Source organism: Sus scrofa, chromosome 5 (genome assembly GCF_054392235.1).
Source record: "Sus scrofa isolate SSC_HxYL_T2T_F1_AM1 chromosome 5, Sscrofa_HxYL_maternal_Yorkshire_Landrace_v2.0, whole genome shotgun sequence".
NCBI lineage: Eukaryota > Metazoa > Chordata > Mammalia > Artiodactyla > Suidae > Sus > Sus scrofa.
Window position 1 is genome coordinate 12248122 of NC_139387.1, and position 23683 is coordinate 12271804.

Below are 23683 nucleotides of genomic sequence, written 5' to 3' on the forward strand. Positions count from 1 at the left end.
CAGAGCCACTGGGTTTGTAATTTGCAAAAGCGAGACAATGAGACTCCATAACACAAAGAGAGAGAGACACAGAGAAGATGTGGGAAGATGGCTATGATCAGAAACTTGACCTCTACTCCTGACAGGTTTCCTTTTTAAGAAAATGATGGTAGGCTGAAGTGTGAAAACCAGTTTTAAAATTTCATAGCAACTCTGGTTAGCAACAGGGAAAAGATAGCTGACACTGGACTACAAATATTAAAAATGTGATTTTTAATAATATAAGTACAAAATTTTGTTTCTTTATACAACTGTAATGGGATTTGGATCAAACCGCTAGAATTTATTTAAAAAACAAAATAAAACAATGATATAAAAACTGCAAGAAGGTCTGAATCCAAAGTTTTTCCTCTAATAGTACCAAATACCACAAGGAACAGATTATTATACAAATGTGTACAAATTTTAAATACAAATACAATAGGGTTGGATTGTAAAGGAAAACAAACGAAAAAGCAGGTCCTCATCAGGATTTCACTGATGTGCACAAATGACAATGGTAGGACTGACTTCTTTTTTTGTACTAGTCCATGTCCTCAAGGCTCTTCCTGGATACCCTGTGTCAGACAGGAACCTGACATGGGATCAGAGGAGGCGGTGTGGCACAGGTTCTAATGCACAAGACCAAACCGAGATTTCTGCTCTTCTTGATTTTGGTTCCCAAACATTCCTGTTTCCCCCAATTAAATCTCAAAACTGCTCTGAGGTGAGAAAGGCATTCAGTAACCAGAATCCCTTTAAGAAACACAGCCCTGTGACCACACCGGTGGGAAGGAAGCAATGAAATCGGATGCAGGCTGGCTGATGTATCGTGATGCTGCAGTGCTCTGACCAGGCCACGGGAAGAAAGCAGTTACCTCAGAGCTGAGTTGTGACGTGGAACCTCACACTCAATGTATAAACAACCCTTAAGCGCTCAACTGTCTTCTTTGCATCTAGGAAGCAAGAGTCTGGTTCTTTGGAAATAAGGGCATCTGGGAATGGTTACGTTCCTTTTTATTTTACTTTCTTGACATTATTGAATTATAAAGAATTTGAATCCCAACATAATGATTCCTTTTTGAGGCACGATACCTTAAAGTATAGATGATTTGGAGTTTCCAGAGGAGACCAGAGGAAGGAAGGGAGGAAGGAAGGAAGGAAGAAAAGACAAATCTGTATCTTCCACATGCTGTTGCTGGTGGAGGCTCTTGTTTTTAAATTATATATACAGAAATTTACAGGATAAATTAAAATCTAAGAGTTTAAGAGTTAAATACACATAATTAAAACACACATTCACACGCGCACATAAATAAACCTACATGAGAATAGAGTACTTTTTTTTTCGTTTTTTGCAATTTGCTCACGTGTGGAATGCAGAACGCTGTGTATCTGCCCAGCAGGGAAGCCAATGAGATGAACCCAAGAATCAGGCTGGGCAAAGTTCACCTTCCACAACACCAAGCAACTAAGCAGCAGAACTGTGAGCTAAGCTAACACTGCCAACGGAAGACACCAGCGCTTAGTTCTGCAGACCAGATGGTCTGGGTCAGCTAACAATATATGCCGTTCAACTGGTGGCACTGACAGCTTTACCCTCTCCAGGGCTCACAGAACGCCTTGGCCCCTACTATGGCTGCCAACGGTACCAGTAATTACAATACATTTTGAGACATGGACACCGGTACAGCAGGAATTGGAATGAAGCCTGTACTAAGTTCACTTAGGCCATCACAATAACCATTAAGATGGGGACGATGGTATCACCTCCCACCTAGGTCACTTCAAGTTGAAAAGCTTTGTACTTTCAGTAAACTGACGTCTTCCCATATTCTTTCCCATTACATGTCAGACGGTAAGACACAGGTAAGGCAAATGGTCAGTGATGGGTCTGGAGGTACAACTGAGTTTGGAAAAAAATCACATTTTAGCTGTCTGTAAAGCGATGCACTCAGCATCCAGAACAAGCCCCCAGCCCCCAAGTTACATTGATTTTTAAGGCAGATTTATCCACCACAGGAAAGAAAGACTCCCAAGCCCATACTCATGCCAAGGTTTCCTCTTGGCTAAACCTCTGCCATCTCATAAAATTACTAAAAGCAAAGTATAGTCCTATGTATATATTGTACATTATATATATATGTATGTATATGCATATATATAAAAATTTAAAACCTACACCCAGAGGCCAGTGAAGGAATCTGGAACAGTCACATACACACAAGCCGGCAGCAGGGTAGGATAAGGTTTCTGTCCCGGGAGTCTTTGCTGTCACAGTCCAGGCATGATGTAAGCAATGTTGTCTAGTGTGTTTGACTGCAAAACAAGGGAAGAGGGTCACTTGAAGGGTACCTTGCTTTAATTCCCTGAGGCATTTCTTTGTTCAGGGGAGAGAGATGAGAAAGAAAAACAACAGTTAGAGAAAATGGGGGAGTGAAGCGGGCATCTTGTTGTCTGTCATGCTCGGAACTTTTCTGCTGACTCCCCCATGAATCCTAGGAAAACAGAGGCAGAAGGCTATTTGATGGTAGAAGAGCAAATAGGAAGCAGAGGAGTTGCCTTAAAGGCTAGAATGCTTCTCTCCAAAGGAGAGGACTTAGGAAGTGGCGTGTTTGCTGTTTCACTGCATTCAGCCGTCAGCAGCATGTTCCGTGGGCCGAGAGCTGAAGGCAGTGCTTCACCCAGGAAGCTTTATGACAGGCTCGTTAAGGCTGGGTCTCCCTGACTCCCAAGGGGTCTGCCCCACCCCCCGCCGGCCTCCACTCCAAGAAAACAAGGACAACTCACCAAGACCTGTTTGGGGCAGCCATTCAGCTCAGGTAGTTGTGTGGTGAGACACGCCAAGGGGCCAAGCGCACAGATGATGGAATCCAGAAGCACAGACAAACTGCCGGACACAGCCACCATGCCCTGAAAGGCAGAGCGTTAAGGAGAGGGGGCTGTACCTCGAATCGCACAGCGGAGGCTCCCGCCCACTTCTGGGTGCCATCTCCTCACGTGGTTCCTTAAGTCTTGGGCAGTTCTCTGAAACTTGTGGCAGACATGGGTGGTATCTGCTTTGATGACTTGACACATTCGCAGGTTTCCCTTCTATATCCCTAATCATTTTACCCTCTGTGTGGCCTTGGGTTAGTCGCTGAAGAATAGTGAAAAGGAAAAAGGCCTCACCATGTCCAGAGCTGCTGGGAAGATGTGTGGAGACCATGTACGCAAGTCTTTTTCTTGTAACTCCACAGCTATAGCTCAAATGTGCTCCCTCCGAGAATTCCACAGCCTCCCCACTAACATTCAATATGAACAACACACACGCACTTCTCCACATTACATGGCTTTCTGAGAGCTGATGATATCGCTTCTCTGTTCTTTTTGAAATTTAACATCTCGTACAATTCATATTGTCTATATCTCTGTAGTTCAAAGAGGTAAGTCAGATTGCTTACAGCAAATACTGCCCAGCTCTGGTATAACCTTCTTCAGTGAGAAACACTGAGGGGATATGTCACCTAGGGAGACTGCAGAGCAAAGCCCCTCAAAGAACGAGCTCTGGGCTCAAGATGCTGTATTCAGAACCTGGTCATCCCACGCACCAAGAGGGGCAAGCTGCTTTCTATGCCATGCTTCTAAAATAGAGCACTAATGGCACCTGTAGCACAAAGGGAATTAAGTGAGATAACACACAGGAGGGACTCAGGTACGTGGTGAGCGCTCGGAAAGCATCACTAGTGGTCACTATGATTACCAACATCTCCACCTCCAAAACTGCATTTCTGGCTGGCTGCTAGGTCTTTCATTTTGGATGTTTTATATATATACATATTTGTCTTTTTAGGGTCACACTTGAGGCATATGGAGGTTCCCAGGCTAGGGGTCTAATCAGAGCTGTAGCCACTGGCCTACACCACAGCCACAGCAACGTGGGATTTGAGCTGTGTCTGCGACCTATACCACAGCTCCCAGCAACTCCTGATCCTTAACCCACTGAGTGAGGCCAGGGATCGAACCTGCATCCTCATGGGTACTAGTCAGATTCATTTCCGCTGAGTCACGATGGGAACTCCCATTTTGGATATTTCATAATCTCAACATGCTGTAAAGAGAAATAACCTACCCTTCCTCCTAGATCCCTTCCTCTGCTCAAGAACCACTATTCACCATTCATACAACTGCCTAGTCTCAAGGCCCTGCCACCACTGCCTCTCCTTCCCCTCGTTCTCCTTGCCCAACATCTCCCCTCACTTCCAAGGCAGGTGGTAAAGCAAAGGATTAAGAGCATGGATCTTGAGGTCATGCCACCAAGTCCAAGGCTCTGTTTCAGCTCTTGGGGGCTAAACTCCAAAGCAAGTTCCTCAACTTCTCTAAGTCTGTTTTTCTCTCTGTAAAATAAGAGGACACAAATTCTGCTTCACAAAATTGGAGTGTGAATTAAAGAATCCAAGTACAGCACTCTGAACCAAAGTTGGCTGAGAGTGCATTCAACAAAAGATAGCAATTAGTGATATTCTTTTTTTTTTTTTTTTTTTTTTTTTTTTGTCTTTTTAGGCATATGGAGGTTCCCAGGCTAGGGTTGAATAACTGCAGCTGTAGCCACTGGCCTACACCGCAGCCACAGCAACTCAGAATCCGAGCCACATCTGCGATCTACACCACAGCTCATGGCAATGCCTGATCCTTAACCCACTGAGCGAGGCCAGGGATTGAACCTGCACCCTCATGGATGCTAGTCAGATTCGTTTCCGCTAAGCCACAACGGGAACTCCCCCCTCTTGAATGTGGACTATGCCCTTAATATTCAGCCTTCCTCCAACCATACGCAATGGATGTTCTAGTTTTTCACCATTTTAGCAATAAAACCCTTTGAAAATAAATCCTTAAGTGGAACCCCAATAAATATAAAACAGCTAAAAGACCTGGCTAAGTGGGAATGGGGGTCTAGGGCTCCATGGGGCCTCTTTTTACCCATCTCTGTAGAAGACCCCGAGTTTGAGAAACAGAGGGGCCCTGTTTCCCTGGTTTAAAATGTCTCTCTCCAACATCTCTGCGACATGAAGTCCTGCTTATCCTTCAAGGTCTTGTTCGAACCCCTCCTCCCTTTCGCAGACTCTCCCTAACCCTCTGTTCTTGAACTCTGCTCTGACTGCTTCAGGTAGCACAGGACAGCAGATGAGGGCAGGCTGAGAAGTGGGACAAGCTGGGCTCTGTCACAAGTAGTTACATCAATCTGAAATAACAGCCATTTCACTGGGCTTCAGGTGTTCACTCTTTCAATGAGCAAAGTGTAAAACAATGTTCCTTGGAGTGCAGTACACTTACTAACTTCAGGCGGCATGGGGGTGAGCATTAACTATTTGATATACATCCATTTGTGGTATCAAGGGTTATCACTGTGAAAGCATGGACACATGTATTTAAATAATCATATAAGGTAAATCGTAGTATAAGTGGTATGTGGAAATTGCAAAATTGTGAGGATACAGATAAATGATTAAAGTCTGAGGAAAAGAGAAGAGGGAAGGGGGAATCAGTGCTGATATGTACAGGGTTTCTTTTAGGGGTAATGAAAATGTTCTGGAATGAGACAGTAGTAATGGAGCCACAATCTATGAATATACTAAAATCCACTAAATGCTCCACTTTAAAAGGGTAAACTTTATGTGAACTGTATCTCAATAAGACTGTTAGGTTAAAAACAAGTGGACTAGGAGTTCCCGTCGTGGCGCAGTGGTTAACGAATCCGACTAGGAACCATGAGGTTGCGGGTTCGATCCCTGCCCTTGCTCAGTGGGTTAACGATCCGGCGTTGCCGTGAGCTGTGGTGTAGGTTGCAGACGCGGCTCGGATCCCGCATCGCTGTGGCTCTGGCGTAGGCCGGTAGCTACAGCTCTGATTCAACCCCTAGCCTGGGAACCTCCATATGCCGCGGGAGCGGCCCAAGAAATAGCAACAACAACAACAACAACAAAGACAAAAAAAAAAAAAAAAAAAAACAAGTGGACTAGAGATTCTGTAACATTCTTTCCCCCACTCCCCTGCTCAAAACCTATACAAACTGTCACAGCAATTGCTCACAGAAGCTGACTTGTTTCATTTGCTAATTTTGTATCTATTCTATCTTTCCTATTACACTGTAAGTTTCCTGAGGATAGGAAATCATCAGGAAGCTATGCAGATTTCCTACTTCCCCCAATTTCTTGGCAACCTTTAATATTCAAAGTTTAAACAGAGCAGACAGAGCATTAACGTTAACTGTTAAACTGGAATAACTGCTTAACTAAATGGAAATGTCAGGGAAAATCTGGAACGTGGAAGGAGAATGAAACAAATCATTTTTAATTTTAACTTTTTTAGGAAACATAAGAATGTCGAAATATGAAAAATAAATAAGGAGCCCAGAATACTTATTCTGGAAATATCTACATCCATTCAAATGTCTGAGCCTAAAAGAAAGTAGTTGTTTTGATACCTACTAAATTTTTAGAAACTAGCTAAAGAACTGAGATAAAGCTTCATTTCTTGAGGCCTTTGGCATTCTGTTTGTTGAATAATTCAACTTCGATGTAGAAGCAAGGGAAGAGCTTTATATTCCTACAATTGCTCAGCTTAAAAATGGCTTTAGTAACTTAGACTGATTTCTTTGCTGAAACATTGTTAGGACCCAGTGGAAATCTGAAATACTACACTACTGAGTTAGCCAAGGGGCAACATGATTAAAAATTGAATATGATAATAGAAATGGAACATGACAGCTTTGCAGGTTAAGTGATTTTGAAATTGAAGCTTAAAAGGACAAAGATCTCCTTAGGGTACACAGTCCTATACAATTCAAGTGCAGAGTAATGATGAGCTTGAGAACCTCAATCTCCCCATTTGCTACCTATTTTCAAAGCGAGGAACTTTTAATCCCCTGTATAATCTGTCTATTCAAAGCCTTGCTGGAGATGCACAGAAAAATTCAAACTCTCTTAGAAGTAAAAATGATCAAAGCGTCCATGGGATTTGTACTCGTTTTTCCACTGCATTTTTAAAAAATAAAAATGAATTACAGGGTTATATGTCAATTATACCTCAACAGAACTGGGGGAAAAAAGCTATAGGGGAGTCTAACTTCCTTTTTTTTTTGGGGTCTTTTTGCCTTTTCTAAGGCCACTCCTGCGGCATATGGAGGTTCCCAGGCTAGGGGTCCAAACAGAGCTGTAGCCACTGGCCTACGCCAGAGCCACAGCAACGAGGGATCCAAGCCACGTCTGCAACCTACACCACAGCTCATGGCAATGCTGGATCCTTAACCCGATGAGCAAGGCCAGAGATCAAACCCGCAACCTCATGGTTCCTAGTCAGATTCGTTAACGACTGAGCCATGACGGGAACTCCGAGTCTAACTTCCTTTTGTGTGACTGCCTCAATAGGATGGTACTAGCGTAAACTTTGAGAGCCAGTAGGTAGAATCCAGATCGCCAGCTGTTTCTATTACCATCTGTCTTCGTTATCACTGTCTCCTGAGCACCTGGCATAATCTGGCATACAGTAGTTGCTCAATGAATGCATCTGGAATGAGTAAATGGAGTCAAATTCTATCACCACTGGAGCCACGCTGCTGACAGTCCTCACCTCAGTCTCCTGCAGGCGGTGTCCAATGAGGCTCAGAGACTCTCCCAACAGCTGCAGATGAGCAGCCACGTCGATGGGCTCTGTCTCAGGGGCTTTGGCTGGCGAGGCAGGCAACAGCATGGTGGTGGGTGGGGATTTCTTCTGGGGTGACAGTACTCCTGCAGCGGAAGCTGAGAACAGACAAAACAGAGATAAAGCTTGCCCATGGCCTTGACCACAAAAATGTTTTTCCTGATTTTCCCTTTTGATGAGCTCTACCAGAGATTAACAAAACTGGATCGTGGGGCAAATCTGTTTTTGTATGGCCTGTGAGCTAAGAATGATTTCGGATTTTTAAATGGTTGTTGTAGGAAAAACAAAGACTATGTGCCAGAGAATGCATATGGCCTCAGATTTAAATATTTTCTCTCTGGCCTGTTACAGACAAGCTTGCTGATTTACATTTTCTAAATTTCCTGGGCAACCATTAATATTCAGTAATAGAATCTGGATATCAGGATCTGCTTCGAATACAGCTACTCTTCCAACTTCCTATTAAGAAAAGCAAGATTCATGGGCTCTAGGGAAGGAATGAAAAGAGGAGAGGGATGTGGTCACTACCTTTCACTTTCATGGAGCCTTCTGAGCTGGAGGCTTTTCTTTTCACAGTTGTAGCTTCTGCTTTGTTCTGTTTGTGTTGCAGATACTGAGCCTTCTGCTTCCAAATCTGCAATCAGATCAGGGCAAAAATAAGTTTAAAAGCGGAAAAGAGTAAAAGGGAAAGCAGTCCTGGAAGAGGAGAACGAAGAAAAGAAAAGGAACAGGGGAGAGGAGCAGACAGCGGGTTAACATTAACTTTTAGACTAGAGGGCACTGAACAGGCTTCAGACAGCAGCGGCACTAATATCTTAGTAGAGGGCCACCAACATCCCTCAGTGCTAATGGTCAGATGGCAGCACCGATTCTGAGGTCACTCCAAGTCGAAATGTAAAATCACAGAGGAAACAACTGGCTCAGCCTAATGTCCAGGGGTTTAAATATTTCTTCTAAATTAAAAAAATATATATATTTCTTCTGACCTGCTGGCTCGCAACACTGATAGCAGGATAAAAATGAAATGGAAAACAAAAACTTATTTGGGTAAAAATTATATGTTGTTTCACCCAGATGAACTGTACCTTAAAGCAAGATGGTAAGTCTAATTCCTGCACCACCTTTACATCATCTTTTTTTTTTTTTTTTTTGCCTTTTCTAGGGCCGCTCCCGCAGCATATGGAGGTTCCCAGGCTAGGGGTTGAATCGGAGCTATAACTGCCGGCCTACGCCTCAGCCACAGCAATGCAGGATCTGAGCTGTGTCTGTGACCTACGCCACAGCACACGGCAACGCCGGATCCTTAACCCACTGAGCAAGGCCAGGGATTGAACCCACAACCTCATGGTTCCTAGTCGGATTTGTTAACCACTGCACCACAATGGGAACTCCACCTTCATATCATCTTAAAGTGACTATGAATGATACAGATATGACTACTCATCACTGGCTTATTAGCTTTTTGATATGAAGGCGTATTGGTGATGGTTGAGGAGAATGTTGATGGGGAACCTACTTACCCAGTAAACACTGTTCCATGCTTTATTATTTGCTGTGACTATTAAGTGGACCACTTTCTTCAGTTCTCAGACTAGGACTGACCAGTAGGTGTTAGTAGTCAAGGGCTCTGACTTTAGATTCTCTCTTCCTTTTTTTCTTTAAGGCCGCACCCCTGGCACATGGAAGTTCCCAGGCTACAGGTCGGATCAGAGCTGCAGCTGCCGGCCTACACCACAGCCACAGCAATGCCAGACCTGACACATGTGCAACCTACACTTTGGCTCACAGCAATGCTGGATATTTTAAGCCATTTAGCAAGGCCAGGGATTGAACCTGCATTCTCATGGATACTAGTTGGGTTCACTGTTGCTGAGTCACAATGGGAACTCCTAGATTCTCTTTTAACACAAATCATTGCTCAAATTAGATCATCCTGTGGCTAAATGGAAGGCTGTTGGGAAAAATTAGATGAAGTTAGGAGAGACAGTCTCTCTGCGACAGAATCCTCGCCTGAGTGAACCGGCACCAATCAGTTCACTGCCCTCTGCTAGATCATTTTCCACTGACTTGTAATTTTTTTCCTCCTACTTTCAGGGTTGTTTGGGATGGTCTATAGGAGAATTATATACTTTGAAAGGCATAAAGCAATGAAAAACATGTCCATAATAAATTGTACTTACCAGTTTGTCCTTTTCTGGCAACTGTTTCCACACCTCAGCCAGTTTTTTACTAAGTTCCCCAAAGTCTGCCATAAAAGAGTAAAAAAAAAAACAAACAAACAAACTCAATAAAGGTTTAACCATAAATACATAAAATGGAAGTCTGATAAAAAACTGGGAAAAGGGTTTTGAAGATCAGATTTAAATAGCACAAGATTCTTTCAGAAAACTAAACCAAAGCCCATTAACTTTCCCTGATTCTTTTCTAGAACGAAGGGGCTGTTCTGGTGTCATGAGACAGGCTCAAATTTTCACACGTCTACTCTCTAAGGATGTATTCCTTAAGCATCTTTATGGTGTCTTTTAATTTGATCCCACAAAGCAGCGCTTATCGACTTAGGTTAAAGAAAACATGTTACATAGAATTTGATAAAAGATGTTAGATTTTTACCAAGTTTCTGAGAGCGTGGAAAGAAAGTGGAATTTCCCTAGAGCAGCTCAGATGTGATCTTCCAGATGCGTAATGCTGTGTTTCCACGTGAACAGCGAGTGCATTCCTGCCTTACGTGGCGTGCCTCACTGCAACGCTGGTGACAGGGCCGGGAGGCTAGTTTCACACACTGGGTGAGTGAGACTCGTAGAGGTTACATGACGGGTCCAAGGTTACATGACGGGTCCAAGGTTCAGACCCATCTGAACAATATGTGAGCTCACTCTTAAACAAGGGCAGTTTAAGGATTCCTGTGGAATCTTGGAAGTAGAACACTGCATATTGATGTGCTGTGCTTTATGGCTGGGGTGAACGAAGACACAAATCTAAAATGACTTGCACAGCTGAGGAAAGAAATGAGTTTGGGGTTCTTTTCAAGCTTGGGAAGAAGTGTGCCTGCTGACCGACTGAATGAACTGCACTGCTTCGGAGACACAAAGGGGAAGTAAAAAAACGAAAGATGAGAAATGTTCTTACCTATGCCTGGATGGTCAGCCACAATGGTCACGCGGTACTCTTTACAGAACACCTGGTAGGCTGACATGTTCTTCTTTTTTGGCTAAGCACCACAGAAAAACACAACAGGACAGGACTTAATTAGAACACAAGTTGAGTAACCCTGCCTCTGTGGGAACAAAACAGAAAAGGTACCTGCACTTTTTCATCAAGAGATCTAAACTACCAACTGGCTTTCCTAAACAGGATAACTGATTTTTAATCTGTGTTACTTATGACTTAGAGATAAGTATCAATTTTACTTTTAGAATGTAAAAATCACATGCTAACTTATTCTTGGGTTTTTCAGGCTGTTGGAGGTACTTATTTGCAAGGCCCCTCATTCTTCCCACATACAATCCATGGTACATATTTCTTTTAGAATTAAATACTAGGAAAATCTTTCTCTCTCTTAGGTTGTCTTTTTCTTTTCTTTTTTTTTTTTGCCTTTTTAGGGCCGCACCCGCGGGATATGGAAGTTCCCAGGCTAGGGGTCAAATTGGAACTGTAGATGCTGGCCTACACAACCACAGTAACGTGGGATCTGAGCTGCATCGGTGACCTACACCACAGCTCGAGGCAGCGCCGGATCCTTAACCCACTGATCGAGGCCAGGGACTGGACCTGCATCCTCATGGGTATCAGTTGGGTTCGTTACCACTGAGCCACGATGGGAACTCCAGGTTGTCTATTTTTTATTTTCTGTAAAAGAACCACATAAGTTCTCTTTACTTTGGGGCCAGAAAGTCCAGAGCCAAATTTATGTTCATACTGTTCCTCTGGTTTTTATTTCCAGTCTTATAATTTTCCTGATCCTGCTTTGACTGTCACTTGTAGTTTCTCATTACTTTATTATTCACATCCTTGTGGTCCAAGGTGAGAAGTAAATAAATAACTGAAGATGATTCACTGGTAGTTAATATAAGACAAACCTCTTTCACTTCAAGAAACTGCTTGAAGTATGTTATTCTTCACTGTATTCTGACAATTCCAAAAGCAATGTATGATTTTTGAGAAACAAAAACCAAATATGCCTTTAAAGTCAGGTCAATGAGTGATATATAAACAAAAGATTATATGTTACTGTGCATTCCATTTTACAATAGACTGAGGGAAAAAATTAAGTTTTCCTACCTGAAAAGGGGCATCACATGGCACCCGTCCAAACCTCTCATTTTGAGGATGAGAAAAAGGAAATTCAGAAAAATAGTGATTGCCTGGGTGCCACAGTTATGCCAGTTGTACACTAGAATGGCTACAATCCAGGAAGCCTGACTTCCAGGGCTATGCAGTATAGGCCAAAGGAAAAAAAAAATATGTTGCTTCCTTATAGAAAAAGTTACTATTTCAAACCTCATCTGTAAGTATCAAAATAGGATGGTCGGCCCTTCATCTCCTCCTCTGCTTTTCTGGCCCTGCAGTTATTACAGTGACATAACCATTTGGTGCTTTAAAAGCTACTGGGAACTTCTGTTTGCCTCCTGGGTCATACTTTATGGCCCAAACAAACCAACAAACAACGTCATCCTGTCTCGTGACATCAGAGTTGCTTTTTTTTTTTTTGGCTTTTTAGGGCCTCACACATGGCACATGGAGGCTCCCAGGCTAGGGGTCTAATTGGAGCTACAGCTGCCGGTCTATGCCCATAGCCACAGCAACATCAGATTCGAGCCTCGTCTGCGACCTACACCACAGCTCACGGCAATGCCAGATTCCTAACCTACTGATTAAGCCCAGGGATCAAACCCGCAACCTCATGGTTCCTAGTGGGATTCATTTCCACTGCGCCATGATGGGAACTCCTGCCATCTTGTTTTCAACTGAGCCTGCTCCCACACACTCTGCTCACCTGACTTGGTTCCTAATGATGTTTCATAAGAATACTTCGACAAAGGACAAAGACTAGCTAAAGACTAGTGATGGCTTTGACTTTAATTCCAAAAGGAATTCTGACTGAAACACCTTCCAAAGTAACTGCTTTGAATGAGACAGCACTTCTTTGGACATAAAATTATGGCATGTTTGTTATAAATTTAGCTTCAAAATTTTTAGACTCATCTTTTAAAACAGCTTCTCCACAGGCCTTACATTTGGCCATATTATAAAACTTGCGAGGAGCTTTAGCAATGCGTTCTCAACTATAAGACTGTGAAGGGTTAATGCTCTCTATTCCACGAGACTATCTACAGCTATAGCATAAAATTAAAAATACCTTTACAAAATTAACAACTCTTTATTTTATTTTATTTTATTTTTTTGTCTTTTTGCTATTTCTTGGGCCGCTCCCGCGGCATATGGAGGTTCCCAGGCTAGGGGTCTAATCGGAGCCGTAGCCACCGGCCTACGCCAGAGCCACAGCAACGCAGGATCCGAGCCGCGCCTGCAACCTACACCACAGCTCACGGCAACGCCGGATCGTTAACCCACTGAGCAAGGCCAGGGACCGAACCCGCAACCTCATGGTTCCAAGTCAGATTCGTTAACCACTGCGCCATGACGAGAACTCCAACAACAACTCTTAATATGTTATATCCAAATCTATACACTGATGAAAGGAGTTCTTCTCACAGTTCTTATAAAGGACTTTATTCTATTCAATTATGTATAAATAATCTGCATTTATTGAGTATCTGTACTGGGTACGGTGAGTAGTTAAGAGGGTGAGCTTCTGGAGCCCAGATCTTGTTCTAAGGCAGGTTAGCAGCATAAAACAGCATAAAACCTAAGAAATTTAAAGTTTAAAGGCCCATCATCTTTTCTCAGCTTCAAATTACACTAACTATTTGATCCTAAATAGAATACATAAGACTTGGATAGTTCTTCTGAAATGTGACAGTAAAAGCATTTCAGTGGCAAAGAAGGAAAAGCAGAGATTGAAAAGGAGACTGCAAAGGAAACAAACAAACAAAAAATAATCCATCAAAGTAGTCTGTCATTCAATTCATAAAAGATGTTTATTGATCATCCACTATGTGCCAGGCATTGGGAATATAGTCAAAAACCAGACACATAATCTAATAGATGAGAGATAAATATGTCATAAGAAAATCCAACAATATAACAGGGAAAGTACTGGGTGTTACAGGAACATGTAATAGGAGTGCCTCACTTAATTAGGGAGTCAAAGAAAGTCTCTGGAGGAAGCTGGGTAGAATCAGCCACGTGAGTGGTTAAGAGTGTTCTAGGCAGAGGGAACACCATGTGGTAACACTCATCAGGGAGGGAGGAGCTGATGTTGGAGCAGGAAGTGCTCACTGATGGAGCCTTGTCACCTGGACTAAAGAGTATGGATTTTAAGGGACAGGAGCAATTTAAGTATTTTGAGCAGAAAGCCACATGATCAGGTTGCACTTTAGGGCCACAGAGAAGAGAGTGGAGAAGAGCAGGAGCGGAGGAGGCAGAAAGCCCACTGGAGGAAGCTGCTGCAGGAGCACCCAGGGTGGGGATGATGAAGGCCTACAGCCAGGACTGTGGGGTTGGAGAAAAGTAGGTAAACTGAAGAGAGGGAGAAGTGACATGATTTATCAGAGATAACCTGGCAAAATGGAAAGAGCCTGGGCTGGGCGGGCTGGCAGAACTAGGTTAGAATCCCGACCACACTGTGCAACTAGTTACACAAGCTGCTTCAGTTCCCTGAGCTTGAGTTTCCCTGTAAGTGAAAACTGGATAATACCATGTGCTCAAAGGCGGAAATTAATCAGTGCTTGGCCCTTCGGTGGGTACTCAGTCACGCTGCTTCTGCGGTGGGCAGGACTCCAAGATGGCACCCAAGACGTCTGCCCTTGACTGTGGGCAGGACTGGTGAATACGATGGGACCTCACTCCCATGATCATGTTATGTTACATGGCAAAAGGGAATTTGCAGATGTAATTAAGGTCCATAAGGAAGCCGAATCTGAGTGAATCAAAAGGGAGCTTATCTTGAGTGGCCCTGACCTTATCCTGTGAGCCCTTAAAAGAGGTAAGATCCAACAGCAGATACTCTCCTCCTGCTGGCCTTGAACTTGAAGACAAGTTGTCAGGAAGGAACTGAATGCTGTCAACAACCTGGAAGAGGACTTTTAGCCTCAGATGAGAATCCAATACTGGCCAACATCTGGATTCAGTCTTGTGAGAGATGGAGGAGAGAACCCAGCTGAACCCCATCTGGACTTCTGATCTACCTTTGTGGCTCAGCGGTAACAAACCTGACTAGTATCCATGAGGACACAGGTTCGATCCCTGGCCCCATTCAGTGGGTTAAGGATCCAGCATTGCTGTGAGCTGTGGTATAGGTCACAGATGCAGCTCAGGTCCCGTGTTGCTGTGGCTGTGGTGTAGGCTGGCAGCTGCAGCTCTGATTTGACTCCTAGCCTGGGAACTTCCATATGCTGCAGGTGTGGCCCTACAAAGACAAAACAACAACAACAAAAATCCAATGAGATAATAAATGGATTTTTTTTTTCGTCATACCTGGGGCGTGCGGAAATTCCCAGGCCAGGAATCAAACCTGAGTAACAGCCGTGACAATGTCAGATCCTTAACCCACTAGGCCACCAGAGAACTCCAGAAGTTGTTTTAAACTGCTTAATTTGCGGTAATTTGTTATGCCACAATAGAAAATTCTTTTCTATTCCCTCTGTATTTTTCAAAAGAGAAGTTGTGATACCCAAAAAGCCAATGCAAGATTTTTTAAAAACAGAATTTCCGGTGAAGAAGGACAGGGTGAAATCATTTGACCTAAACCAGAAAAAGAAGAGAGCAGCAAGACCTTTATTTTAAACATTTCACTTAAATAGTAAAGGTCCTATTTTTAGTGTTCTTCTGGTGAAGCCAGCCCCATTCAGAGATGTTACAGAAATGAGTTGCGAGTGCTGCATGTTCTTTATTAATTTAATAGCAGCCTCGTAACTCAAATGCTCTAAGTGCTCTAATCCTTTCCAATTCCCCTTTACTGGGTCCAAGACAAAATGAAGTGGCACTGCAAAGACATGAGTTCACGTAGGTTCTGTATTTGGCCATGAGAGGGAGAAAGGGAGATATGGATTGATTGGTCTGGGTAATTCTGCTCTAAGAATCAATTCCTGGGAGTGAGTGTGACAGCGGAAATTGCTGAGAGTTCCTACATGTCTCCCTCAGTCTGTGCAACTCCTTACCCCAGTGATTCTGACGTCTGGAGCTCACATACTTAAAAAAATAACGTATACCAATAACTTCATCTGGTGAAGAGAAAAATCCAGCTGCAGTGGGCTGGCACGTTGGCCTTCATCATGGAGCCTTCCTAAGGGATCTTCAAGGGCAACTAACAATTTTCACCTTATATGTTGACCTCAGAAGCTAACCATTGTGCTCTAAGATGCAACTCCAGCCTGTGAATCCAAAGTTTGCAATTCAAATTTAAGGGTTAAATTTTTTTCCAGGGCATAGATATTTTTCTAAATTAATAGTCAGAAATAACACAAATAACAGGTGATCTCTAGACATACAGAACATTTACACATGATTCTAAATGCAAGGCCAGTACTTCCCCCCTTGAATCTCTGAGACAAGAAAACATATATGACAAGTGAATCACTGTGGTTACATCTGGAATAACATGGGCTCTCCTTTAACAAAATGTCAATATTATAAAAACTTAGTTACTTTACTATTAGTGGCAAGTGACTTGCAACAAAACTTGCAACAAATCCACTTAATGTGATTCACAAGGTTGTAATCTTACAGCCAGAGCCTTCTTTTAAGTGTCTGATGACACAGGTCACATCAAGACCTTCCAAGGAAAAATTTTTTAATGTGTTGTATAAAGCAGTCACACTTAACTTTTTTCTTTTCTTTTTTTTTAAGGGCTGCACCTGCGGCATATGGAAGTTCCTGGGCTAGAGGTCAAATCAGAGCTGCAGCTGCCAGCCTGCACCACTGCCAGCCTGCACCACAGCCACAGTAACACCACACCTGAGCCACATCACAACCTATGCTGCAGCTTATGGCAACACCGGATCCTTAAGCCACTGAGTGAGGCCAGGGATTGAACGTGCATCCTCATGGATGCTACTAGTTGGGTTCTTAAAGCGCTGAGCCACAATGGGAACTCCACACTTAACTCTTAGATCATAGAAATTTTTGAGAAAGCCTGGTAACAATCCTTCTTCGAGCCCATATATAACTCAAGTTTAAGAACCTATTTAAAAGGATAACACATATGGGGGTTAAGGCAAAATATAATCTATGAAGCTTAAAAATAAAACTTGGCTTTCTTACGATAACAAGAACCCAATCTCTTCATTGATATTAATACTGTGTAGGAGACACTGTTATCAAAGCTTTACCTGTAGAAACTCATCCAACCATCCCAATGACTCTATGAGGTGGTAAGTTCCATTATTACTGCCATTTTATTTTATTTCATTTGCTTTTTAGGGCCGCATACAAGGCATATGGAGGTTCCCAGGCTAGGGGTCCAATTGGAGCTAAAGCTGCTGGCCTACACCACAGCCACAGCCACAGCAGATCTGAGCCGCATCTGCAACCTACACCACAGCTCATGGCCATGCAGGATCTTTAACCCACTGAGCGAGGCCAGGAATTGAACCTGCAACCTCATGGTCAGATTCGTTTCCACTGCGCCAAGAGGGGAACTCCTATTACTGCCATTTTAAAGAAGAGAAACTGAGATCCAATGATTACTACGGAGTGTCAGGGCTACCGTCTGAACTCACTTTATTGATATCCCTTAATCTGTTCTGGCTAGAGGAAAGCATGCCGGGGAGGTAAGATTTTCACACCAAAGCTTTTCTTTTCTTTTCTTTTCTTTTCGGCCTTGCCCACAACATGCAGAAGTTCCCCACCCAGGGATCCAACCTACACCACAGCTGTAACCAGAGCCATAGCAGTTGACAATGCCAGATCCTTAACTTGCTGAGCCACAAGGGAACTCCCAAAGCTTTACTTTTAACCATTCTGAATGGAAATCTATTTCTGTTCTCTCTCATAATACACTACTGAATATAATTTAAACATTCTTTCTGATAGTGGAAAGAGCATGGATGCCGCAGTCAGAAAAAGCTGGGTTCAAATTCCTGTTCTGCTGCTAAACAGGTATGTGTCCTAGGGGAGGTTATTTCACTTCTTTGAGCTTATTTCTTTGAAATGGCAATGGTCATACCACACCTCACAGGTTCTTGTGGAAATTCACCAATAAATCATAGATAAAGAATAATTCCATTAGTATAGCTCTTGTTATTACTATTGTAATTTACTAATGCCCCCTTCCTGGAAGGCAGGCCTTCCCGCCTTCCACACCGTTACTTCTAACCTTCTGCTGGCTGGTCTTGGAACACCCTGTGCCTTCGCATGCGTTTCTGGTCCCCAACTGAAATGCCCACTCCTCCTTTCCCCCTGATAGTTTCTATTTGGCCTTAAGATTCGGTTCCGGTGCTGCCCCCCCCGAAAGCTCCTCAGACTCAGTCCTCAGCACTCTGCACACGTCTCTGCTGAGGTTCGACACACTGAACACTTTCCAACCCCTCTTACTACACCCAGAGCTCTTGGAGAGCAGACCCTGTATCTTACTCAACTTTGTATATGAGATGAACTCAGCACCTGATGAGTGCCTGGCATAGTCTAAGTGCAGAATAAATGTACCGAATGCAGAACAAAGACTCAGAATTGTGTGTGAAAAGGACAGTGTGCGCCGTCAGTTGTATTACCTCCTCTGCTTTTCACAACACCCTTGTAGGTAAAGCAGGCTGGGTTCTAGTTCACTGTTCTGTGAAGAAAAGAGCAGGGTCGGAGTGGCCCTGTGACTCGCCTCCCCGGCCAGCGTTCCTTCCCCCAGTGCCCAGGAAGTTTCCTCCAAGGCGCTGGAGGAAGCTCGCTCTGTAACATCTACTTTTGCTCCTTAGAGACCCTGCTTTCTTCCTGGTTAACTGCTTTCCAAATAGGTGCTAACTGCAGAGTCTGCTTCCTAAAAGGTGGGCGTTAACATTAAAAAGCAGAAGAAAACAGAAACACAACCATAAAAGAATAGCTTCTTAGTCTAATATGTTAAGCCAGTGATTGAAAAGAAGATTTTACAAAGATGTTTTCAAGTGTAGTTTACGCTTCCCAAGAACTCAAGATGCAAGGCGCAGTCACCAGAACAGCAGTTATTTGCTGAGCGAGCCATCCCTGTGCTAAGCACGCTACATGTGCCACCTAATTTAGTCTCAGTCCCCCCATTTCACAGGTGAGCAGAGAAGCGAGGAAGCACTCTCAAGAGAACAACGCTGGTAAGTAGCAACCAGAACAAGAACCCAAGTCCGCCGAACTGAGTCCAAGCTTCTGGCCACTCCGTTACATCTGTACGTCTCAAGAGGACAAACCTCGGATTCCAGCCCACCACATCAGTTTCCCTCACCCCACTTCCAGCTTTTTTTTCTTCTTTTTCTTTTTTTCTTTTTAGGGCTTCACCTGTGGTATATGGAGGTTCCCAGGTTGCGGTCTAATTGGAGCTAAAGCTGCCAGCCTACGCCACAGCCACAGCAACGCAGGATCCGAGCCACATCTGCAACCTACACCACAGCTCATGGCAATACCAGATCCTTAACCCACTGAGTGAGGCCAGGGATCAAACGTGCAACCTCATGGTTCCTAGTCAGATTCGTTTCTGCTGAGCCACAATGGGAACTCCACCCCACTTTCAGTTTTGTCGAAGATGTACTGTGGCACTGGGTAACCAACTCTTAAAGTTCTAGAAAGGAATGTGCTACAGTGGAAAGAGTATAGGCTTGGGGTTTAAGAAACCTCTATTAAAATTCTGGCTCTGTGTCTTTTTTTCTCAGCTTCTCTTTCTGTCCAAGGGGGCTAATAATACCTATCAGACAGGATCACCACGTGTGCAAAAAAGCCTGGGAGAGCTTGGCACATGGTGGGCTCTCAAGAGATGGTACTTCATAATTTGTATTGCTGTTGTATCTCAGGTTCAGTTTTACCAGAGAGAGAATTTATGTAATGCCATGACAAGTCCAGTTATGACTCAGAATTTAATTTATTAGCAACAGCAATGTCTGAGTGTGTGAGGCATTAGGCCACAGGGCCAGTCTTTGTTGGCTTAGAGGAAATGAGAACATTCTGGAAACAGGGAGATAAGTGAAGGCATGGCTCTGAAGCAGCAACATCACAGATCTTATTTATTTATTTATTTTTGCTTTTTAGGGCTGCACCCATGCCATAGAGAGATCCCCAGGCAAGGGGTCCAATCGGAGCTATATAGCTGCTGGCCTACACCACAGCCACAGCAATGCAGACTCTGAGCCACATCTGCGATCTACACCACAGCTCCTGGCAATGCCAGATCCTTAACCCACTAAGCGAGGCCAGGGATCGAACCTGCAACCTCATGGTTCCTAGTTGGATCCATTTCTGTTGTGCCACGATGGGAACTCCTGTATCTTTTTTTTTTCCCCCCTTTTTTTCCTGGCCTTGCTGGTGCATGCAGAGGTTCCTGGGCCACAGCAGCAACCTGAGCTGCTGCAGTGACAACAATGGATCCTTAACCTGCTGAGCCACAAGGGAACACCTGATTTTTTCTCTTTCTACTATTCTGAATTTTTAAATTTCTAAAAAAAAAAAAAAAAAATTGGATCTATTTTTCAAGATGAACACACAGAATGAGTACCTACCTGCTCTCTCAACTTCCCCAGGCAGACAGCGCTGCTGAGTGAAAGAAATTGGGTTTGGCTCCTTCTATGAATTCTAAGGGCCCGTCAGAATAAGCCTCGGTATTGCTAAACCTAAGCTTGGCACAGTGGGAGAACAACTCTATCAAGAAAACCCATGAATAATTAAGATTGCTCCTATTTTTGCACCATTGCCACTATTTTATCCCTTCCATCATTCCAGCGGCTTTACCTTGCTACACTCCCAAGGGTTTGCCCCAGCTGCTTAATTCCAAGTCCACTCACCACTGCCAGGGAAAAGCCTGCTTTAGCTCTTAGCTCATCATACTTTAAAAGACACCTTACCTTTTCTCCTCTCTCTCTGTCTTTGTCCTTCTCCTCTCTTTTCTTTTTTTTCTCACTGTGTCCATCTGCCTGGAGGCCAGGAAGTGGCAGGGGAGGGGCGGCTGCGCCAGTGTAAGGGAGGCTGGGAGGGGGGGCAGGGGGCGCTGGGACCTCTCCCACTGCCGTGGCGGGGAGCCCTGAACTCCTCTTAGACTTGGAGTGTCGCTTCTCTTTATGCTTCTCCTTGTCCTTCTTCTTTTTGCTCTTCTTGGACTTCTTCTTCTTCTTGATTTCCCGGTAGGAATCATCGATCACCAGCTCCCCCGCCTCTAGCTCCCCACCAGAGGAGGAGTCGGATTCTACCAGAATAGGTTCGAGCCCCGAAAGATCAAGGTTAGCACTGTGGGATTCTGGGAATTGGGAGGCATCGGGCCCACAGCCTTCAGGGCCAGGAGACGAGCGTGGGTCCGAGGAGGATCTGTGCTTCTTCCGGGCCGTTTTTAGAAAGCTCTGTAATTCATGTCCTAGGAGTAAAGCACCTTGCTCATCCCGAGCTGACTTCTTAGAGGATTTTTTCACAGTCGCCTGTTGAGAGGGGTACTGAAAAGACTCCTCGTCAAGCGAGCTGCTTCCCTTCTCCTTTGGTGAGAGAATAAGTTTCATCTTCAACCCATCGGGCTCACGAAGGGTCAGTGTCTCTGTGTTCACATAGAGCGGCTTCATTTTTTTGGATCTGTGGGAACCCCCGTCCTCCAGGGACAGGTCCCCACTGCCTCCGCTTACTTTCTTCCTGTGGTGTTCCTTTTTACTCTCCGAATGGCTTGAGGAACTAGACGACTTTTCTCCCGTCTTTTTGGAGGGCTTGGTGCTTGTTGCCAGAGGCGAAGTGATCGCTTTCAGCAGGTCCATTGCTGTATCAGCAGACTGAGGGCTAGACTTTTTCTTTTTCTTCTGTGACGACTCCAAAGACGAAATATCTAGAAATAATCAAGAGAAGTACTGTCCATATGACAAAGCGATGTCCAACAAGTTTCCTCTTTCACCAGAAACACCCAACTAAGATGAGGAAGAGGCTAACAGGAAATGATTTGAGGGGACACCCTTCAACTGATTCCTAACATTCAGAGAAGATGCCCACGTGCTTCTCGGCTTGGTAGATTCTGCCTCGGACCCTGGAGACCGTTCTTGCCACTAAAGTTGTTTTTCTTCACTGAGTCTTCACAAGCAACCAAAGAGAGTATACCCAGAAGACTGGACCATAGCTGCGGGACTACGAGTAGATACAATTTAGATACACTGAAGACAGAGCATCATCTGTTTCTGCGTTCAGGACAAATCCAGTCTAGGAAAGAGTTAGTCTCGTCAGCTATGCGCATAACACAGCTAAGAAAAACTGGTCTTGTGAGTGGATAGGCGCTGGATTGAGAAGTAACCCACAGGTGCAGGCCAGAGGGCCCAGGACTACATATGGCAAAAGGGATGCTAGATAACAATGGGCACAAGATAAGTGGATGATTGGGGGGAGAAGGAACCTGGTACCTGGTGTATCACAAATGAAGACTGTTCTTCTATGCTGAATCCTCCAAAATACCAGCCCTCCACCTCTCTCCTCCTTCACACTGGTTTATCGGCACTCAGAACAAGAACCACTGTCCTGTTAAATAGGCCACTGAGTCAGCAACATCTGGATCCCTTTCCCCTACCCCGACTCCAAGAACCAGCGATGTGCTTCTCCCGCCTGCGGCCCTCTCCCGTCCTCACCTCCATAGTAGAAATCATCGGAGGAGTGCTTCCTCTTCTTCTTGTGAGTGTCCGTCCCCAAGAAGTAAAGTTCACTATCCTAGAATTAAAGAGGAAGAAGAATTGACCAACGAATAAGAGGATGAGGCAAAGGCAGTTTGGAACCAATCTTGGTTTTTTTTTTTTTTTTTTTTTTTTTTGGATGATTTTTGACTTTGTAAAATAAAGTAAAACACAGGAAATAACAAAAATAGATGTGAATGGTGTTTATTTTTCTTCTTAAATCTTTTTCAAAGAAACTTCTTTAAATATTAAAAACTATGATATGAAAATAGTTTAAAATTTTCCTAATTCCAATGTTTAGAATTTACCTTTAACTTCTTCTTGGAAGAATTCCTGACCTGAGCAGCGATTTCTTCCTCTTCCCTTAGAAAATCTTTGTAAGAACGTTTCTTTTCTCGTTGGCTTCGGCCAGCAGCTAGCCCTATGTCCTCAAAGCTGTGGTCACCATCAAAACAGTCTGAGAAGCACAGGTTCATTTGGGAAAGGAAAGGAGAAAGTCATGTAAGTCACAACCAAATCGCCACGTGTGTAATGTAACAGTCCCTCCATTTCCAAGTTAGAATAATGTTATTTGAGAAGTCCACTGGAATACAGGCTAGATCCAAGGGGACAAGAATGTGTCTTGATGACTTGGCTGCAAATATAAGAATCAAACCTGAAGAAACAACGCCTCCATGCTATGCACAGGCCCAAGGTGCCTCCTCAGACTTGGTTTCTGAGTTGTGATTTGGCAGGTGGATACAGACTTGCAGAGGTAAGGCTGAAAGTAAGGATGCATGTGCTGGGCTGCTCTGTGGGCGTCCTCGGTGTGACTCCCATCCCCAGACTCCTGCACACTGGAGCTGGCGAGGACCACGAGTGCTGCTGGGGATCACCCCGAGACTAGAGACTTAGGGTTCGGACTCTCGTGTTGGAACCCTGTCCTGGTTTTCGTTTCCACGGGCCCAGTCTGGGGATGACGTGGAGTTTTACTAGCGCTCTGGAGCATCACTTGCGAGGCCAGGCTGTGATGGCCAGTCCTGGTCTCTACGTCCATGGGCCGCAAGGATTGAAGAGGACACCCCCTTTGGAATGCTTCT

General features: G+C 44.1%; 1 protein-coding gene across 10 annotated transcripts in view; it reads right to left on the reverse strand.

Moving 5' to 3' along the window:
- Nucleotides 1-235: 235 nt before the first annotated feature.
- The window catches only part of HMGXB4 (HMG-box containing 4), a 28176-nt gene continuing 4728 nt past the window's right edge, over nt 236-23683 (reverse strand). For 4 of the 10 annotated variants that reach the window (XM_021081483.2, XM_021081482.2, XM_084955460.1 and 1 more), the window contains 10 exons: nt 22913-23061; nt 22563-22641; nt 22341-22455; nt 20823-21778; nt 10825-10906; nt 9879-9943; nt 8227-8332; nt 7627-7796; nt 2809-2931; nt 236-2337 (listed from right to left, as the gene is read on the reverse strand). In XM_021081483.2, the coding sequence (XP_020937142.2) occupies nt 2293-2337; nt 2809-2931; nt 7627-7796; nt 8227-8332; nt 9879-9943; nt 10825-10906; nt 20823-21710 (1479 nt within the window). In that variant the 5' untranslated portion in view covers nt 21711-21778; nt 22341-22455; nt 22563-22641; nt 22913-23061 and the 3' untranslated portion in view covers nt 236-2292. The remainder of the gene's footprint in view (nt 2338-2808; nt 2932-7626; nt 7797-8226; nt 8333-9878; nt 9944-10824; nt 10907-20822; nt 21779-22340; nt 22456-22562; nt 22642-22912; nt 23062-23683) is intronic. The other 6 variants (XM_021081479.2, XM_021081480.2, XM_084955458.1 and 3 more) reach the window with 3 other exon arrangements.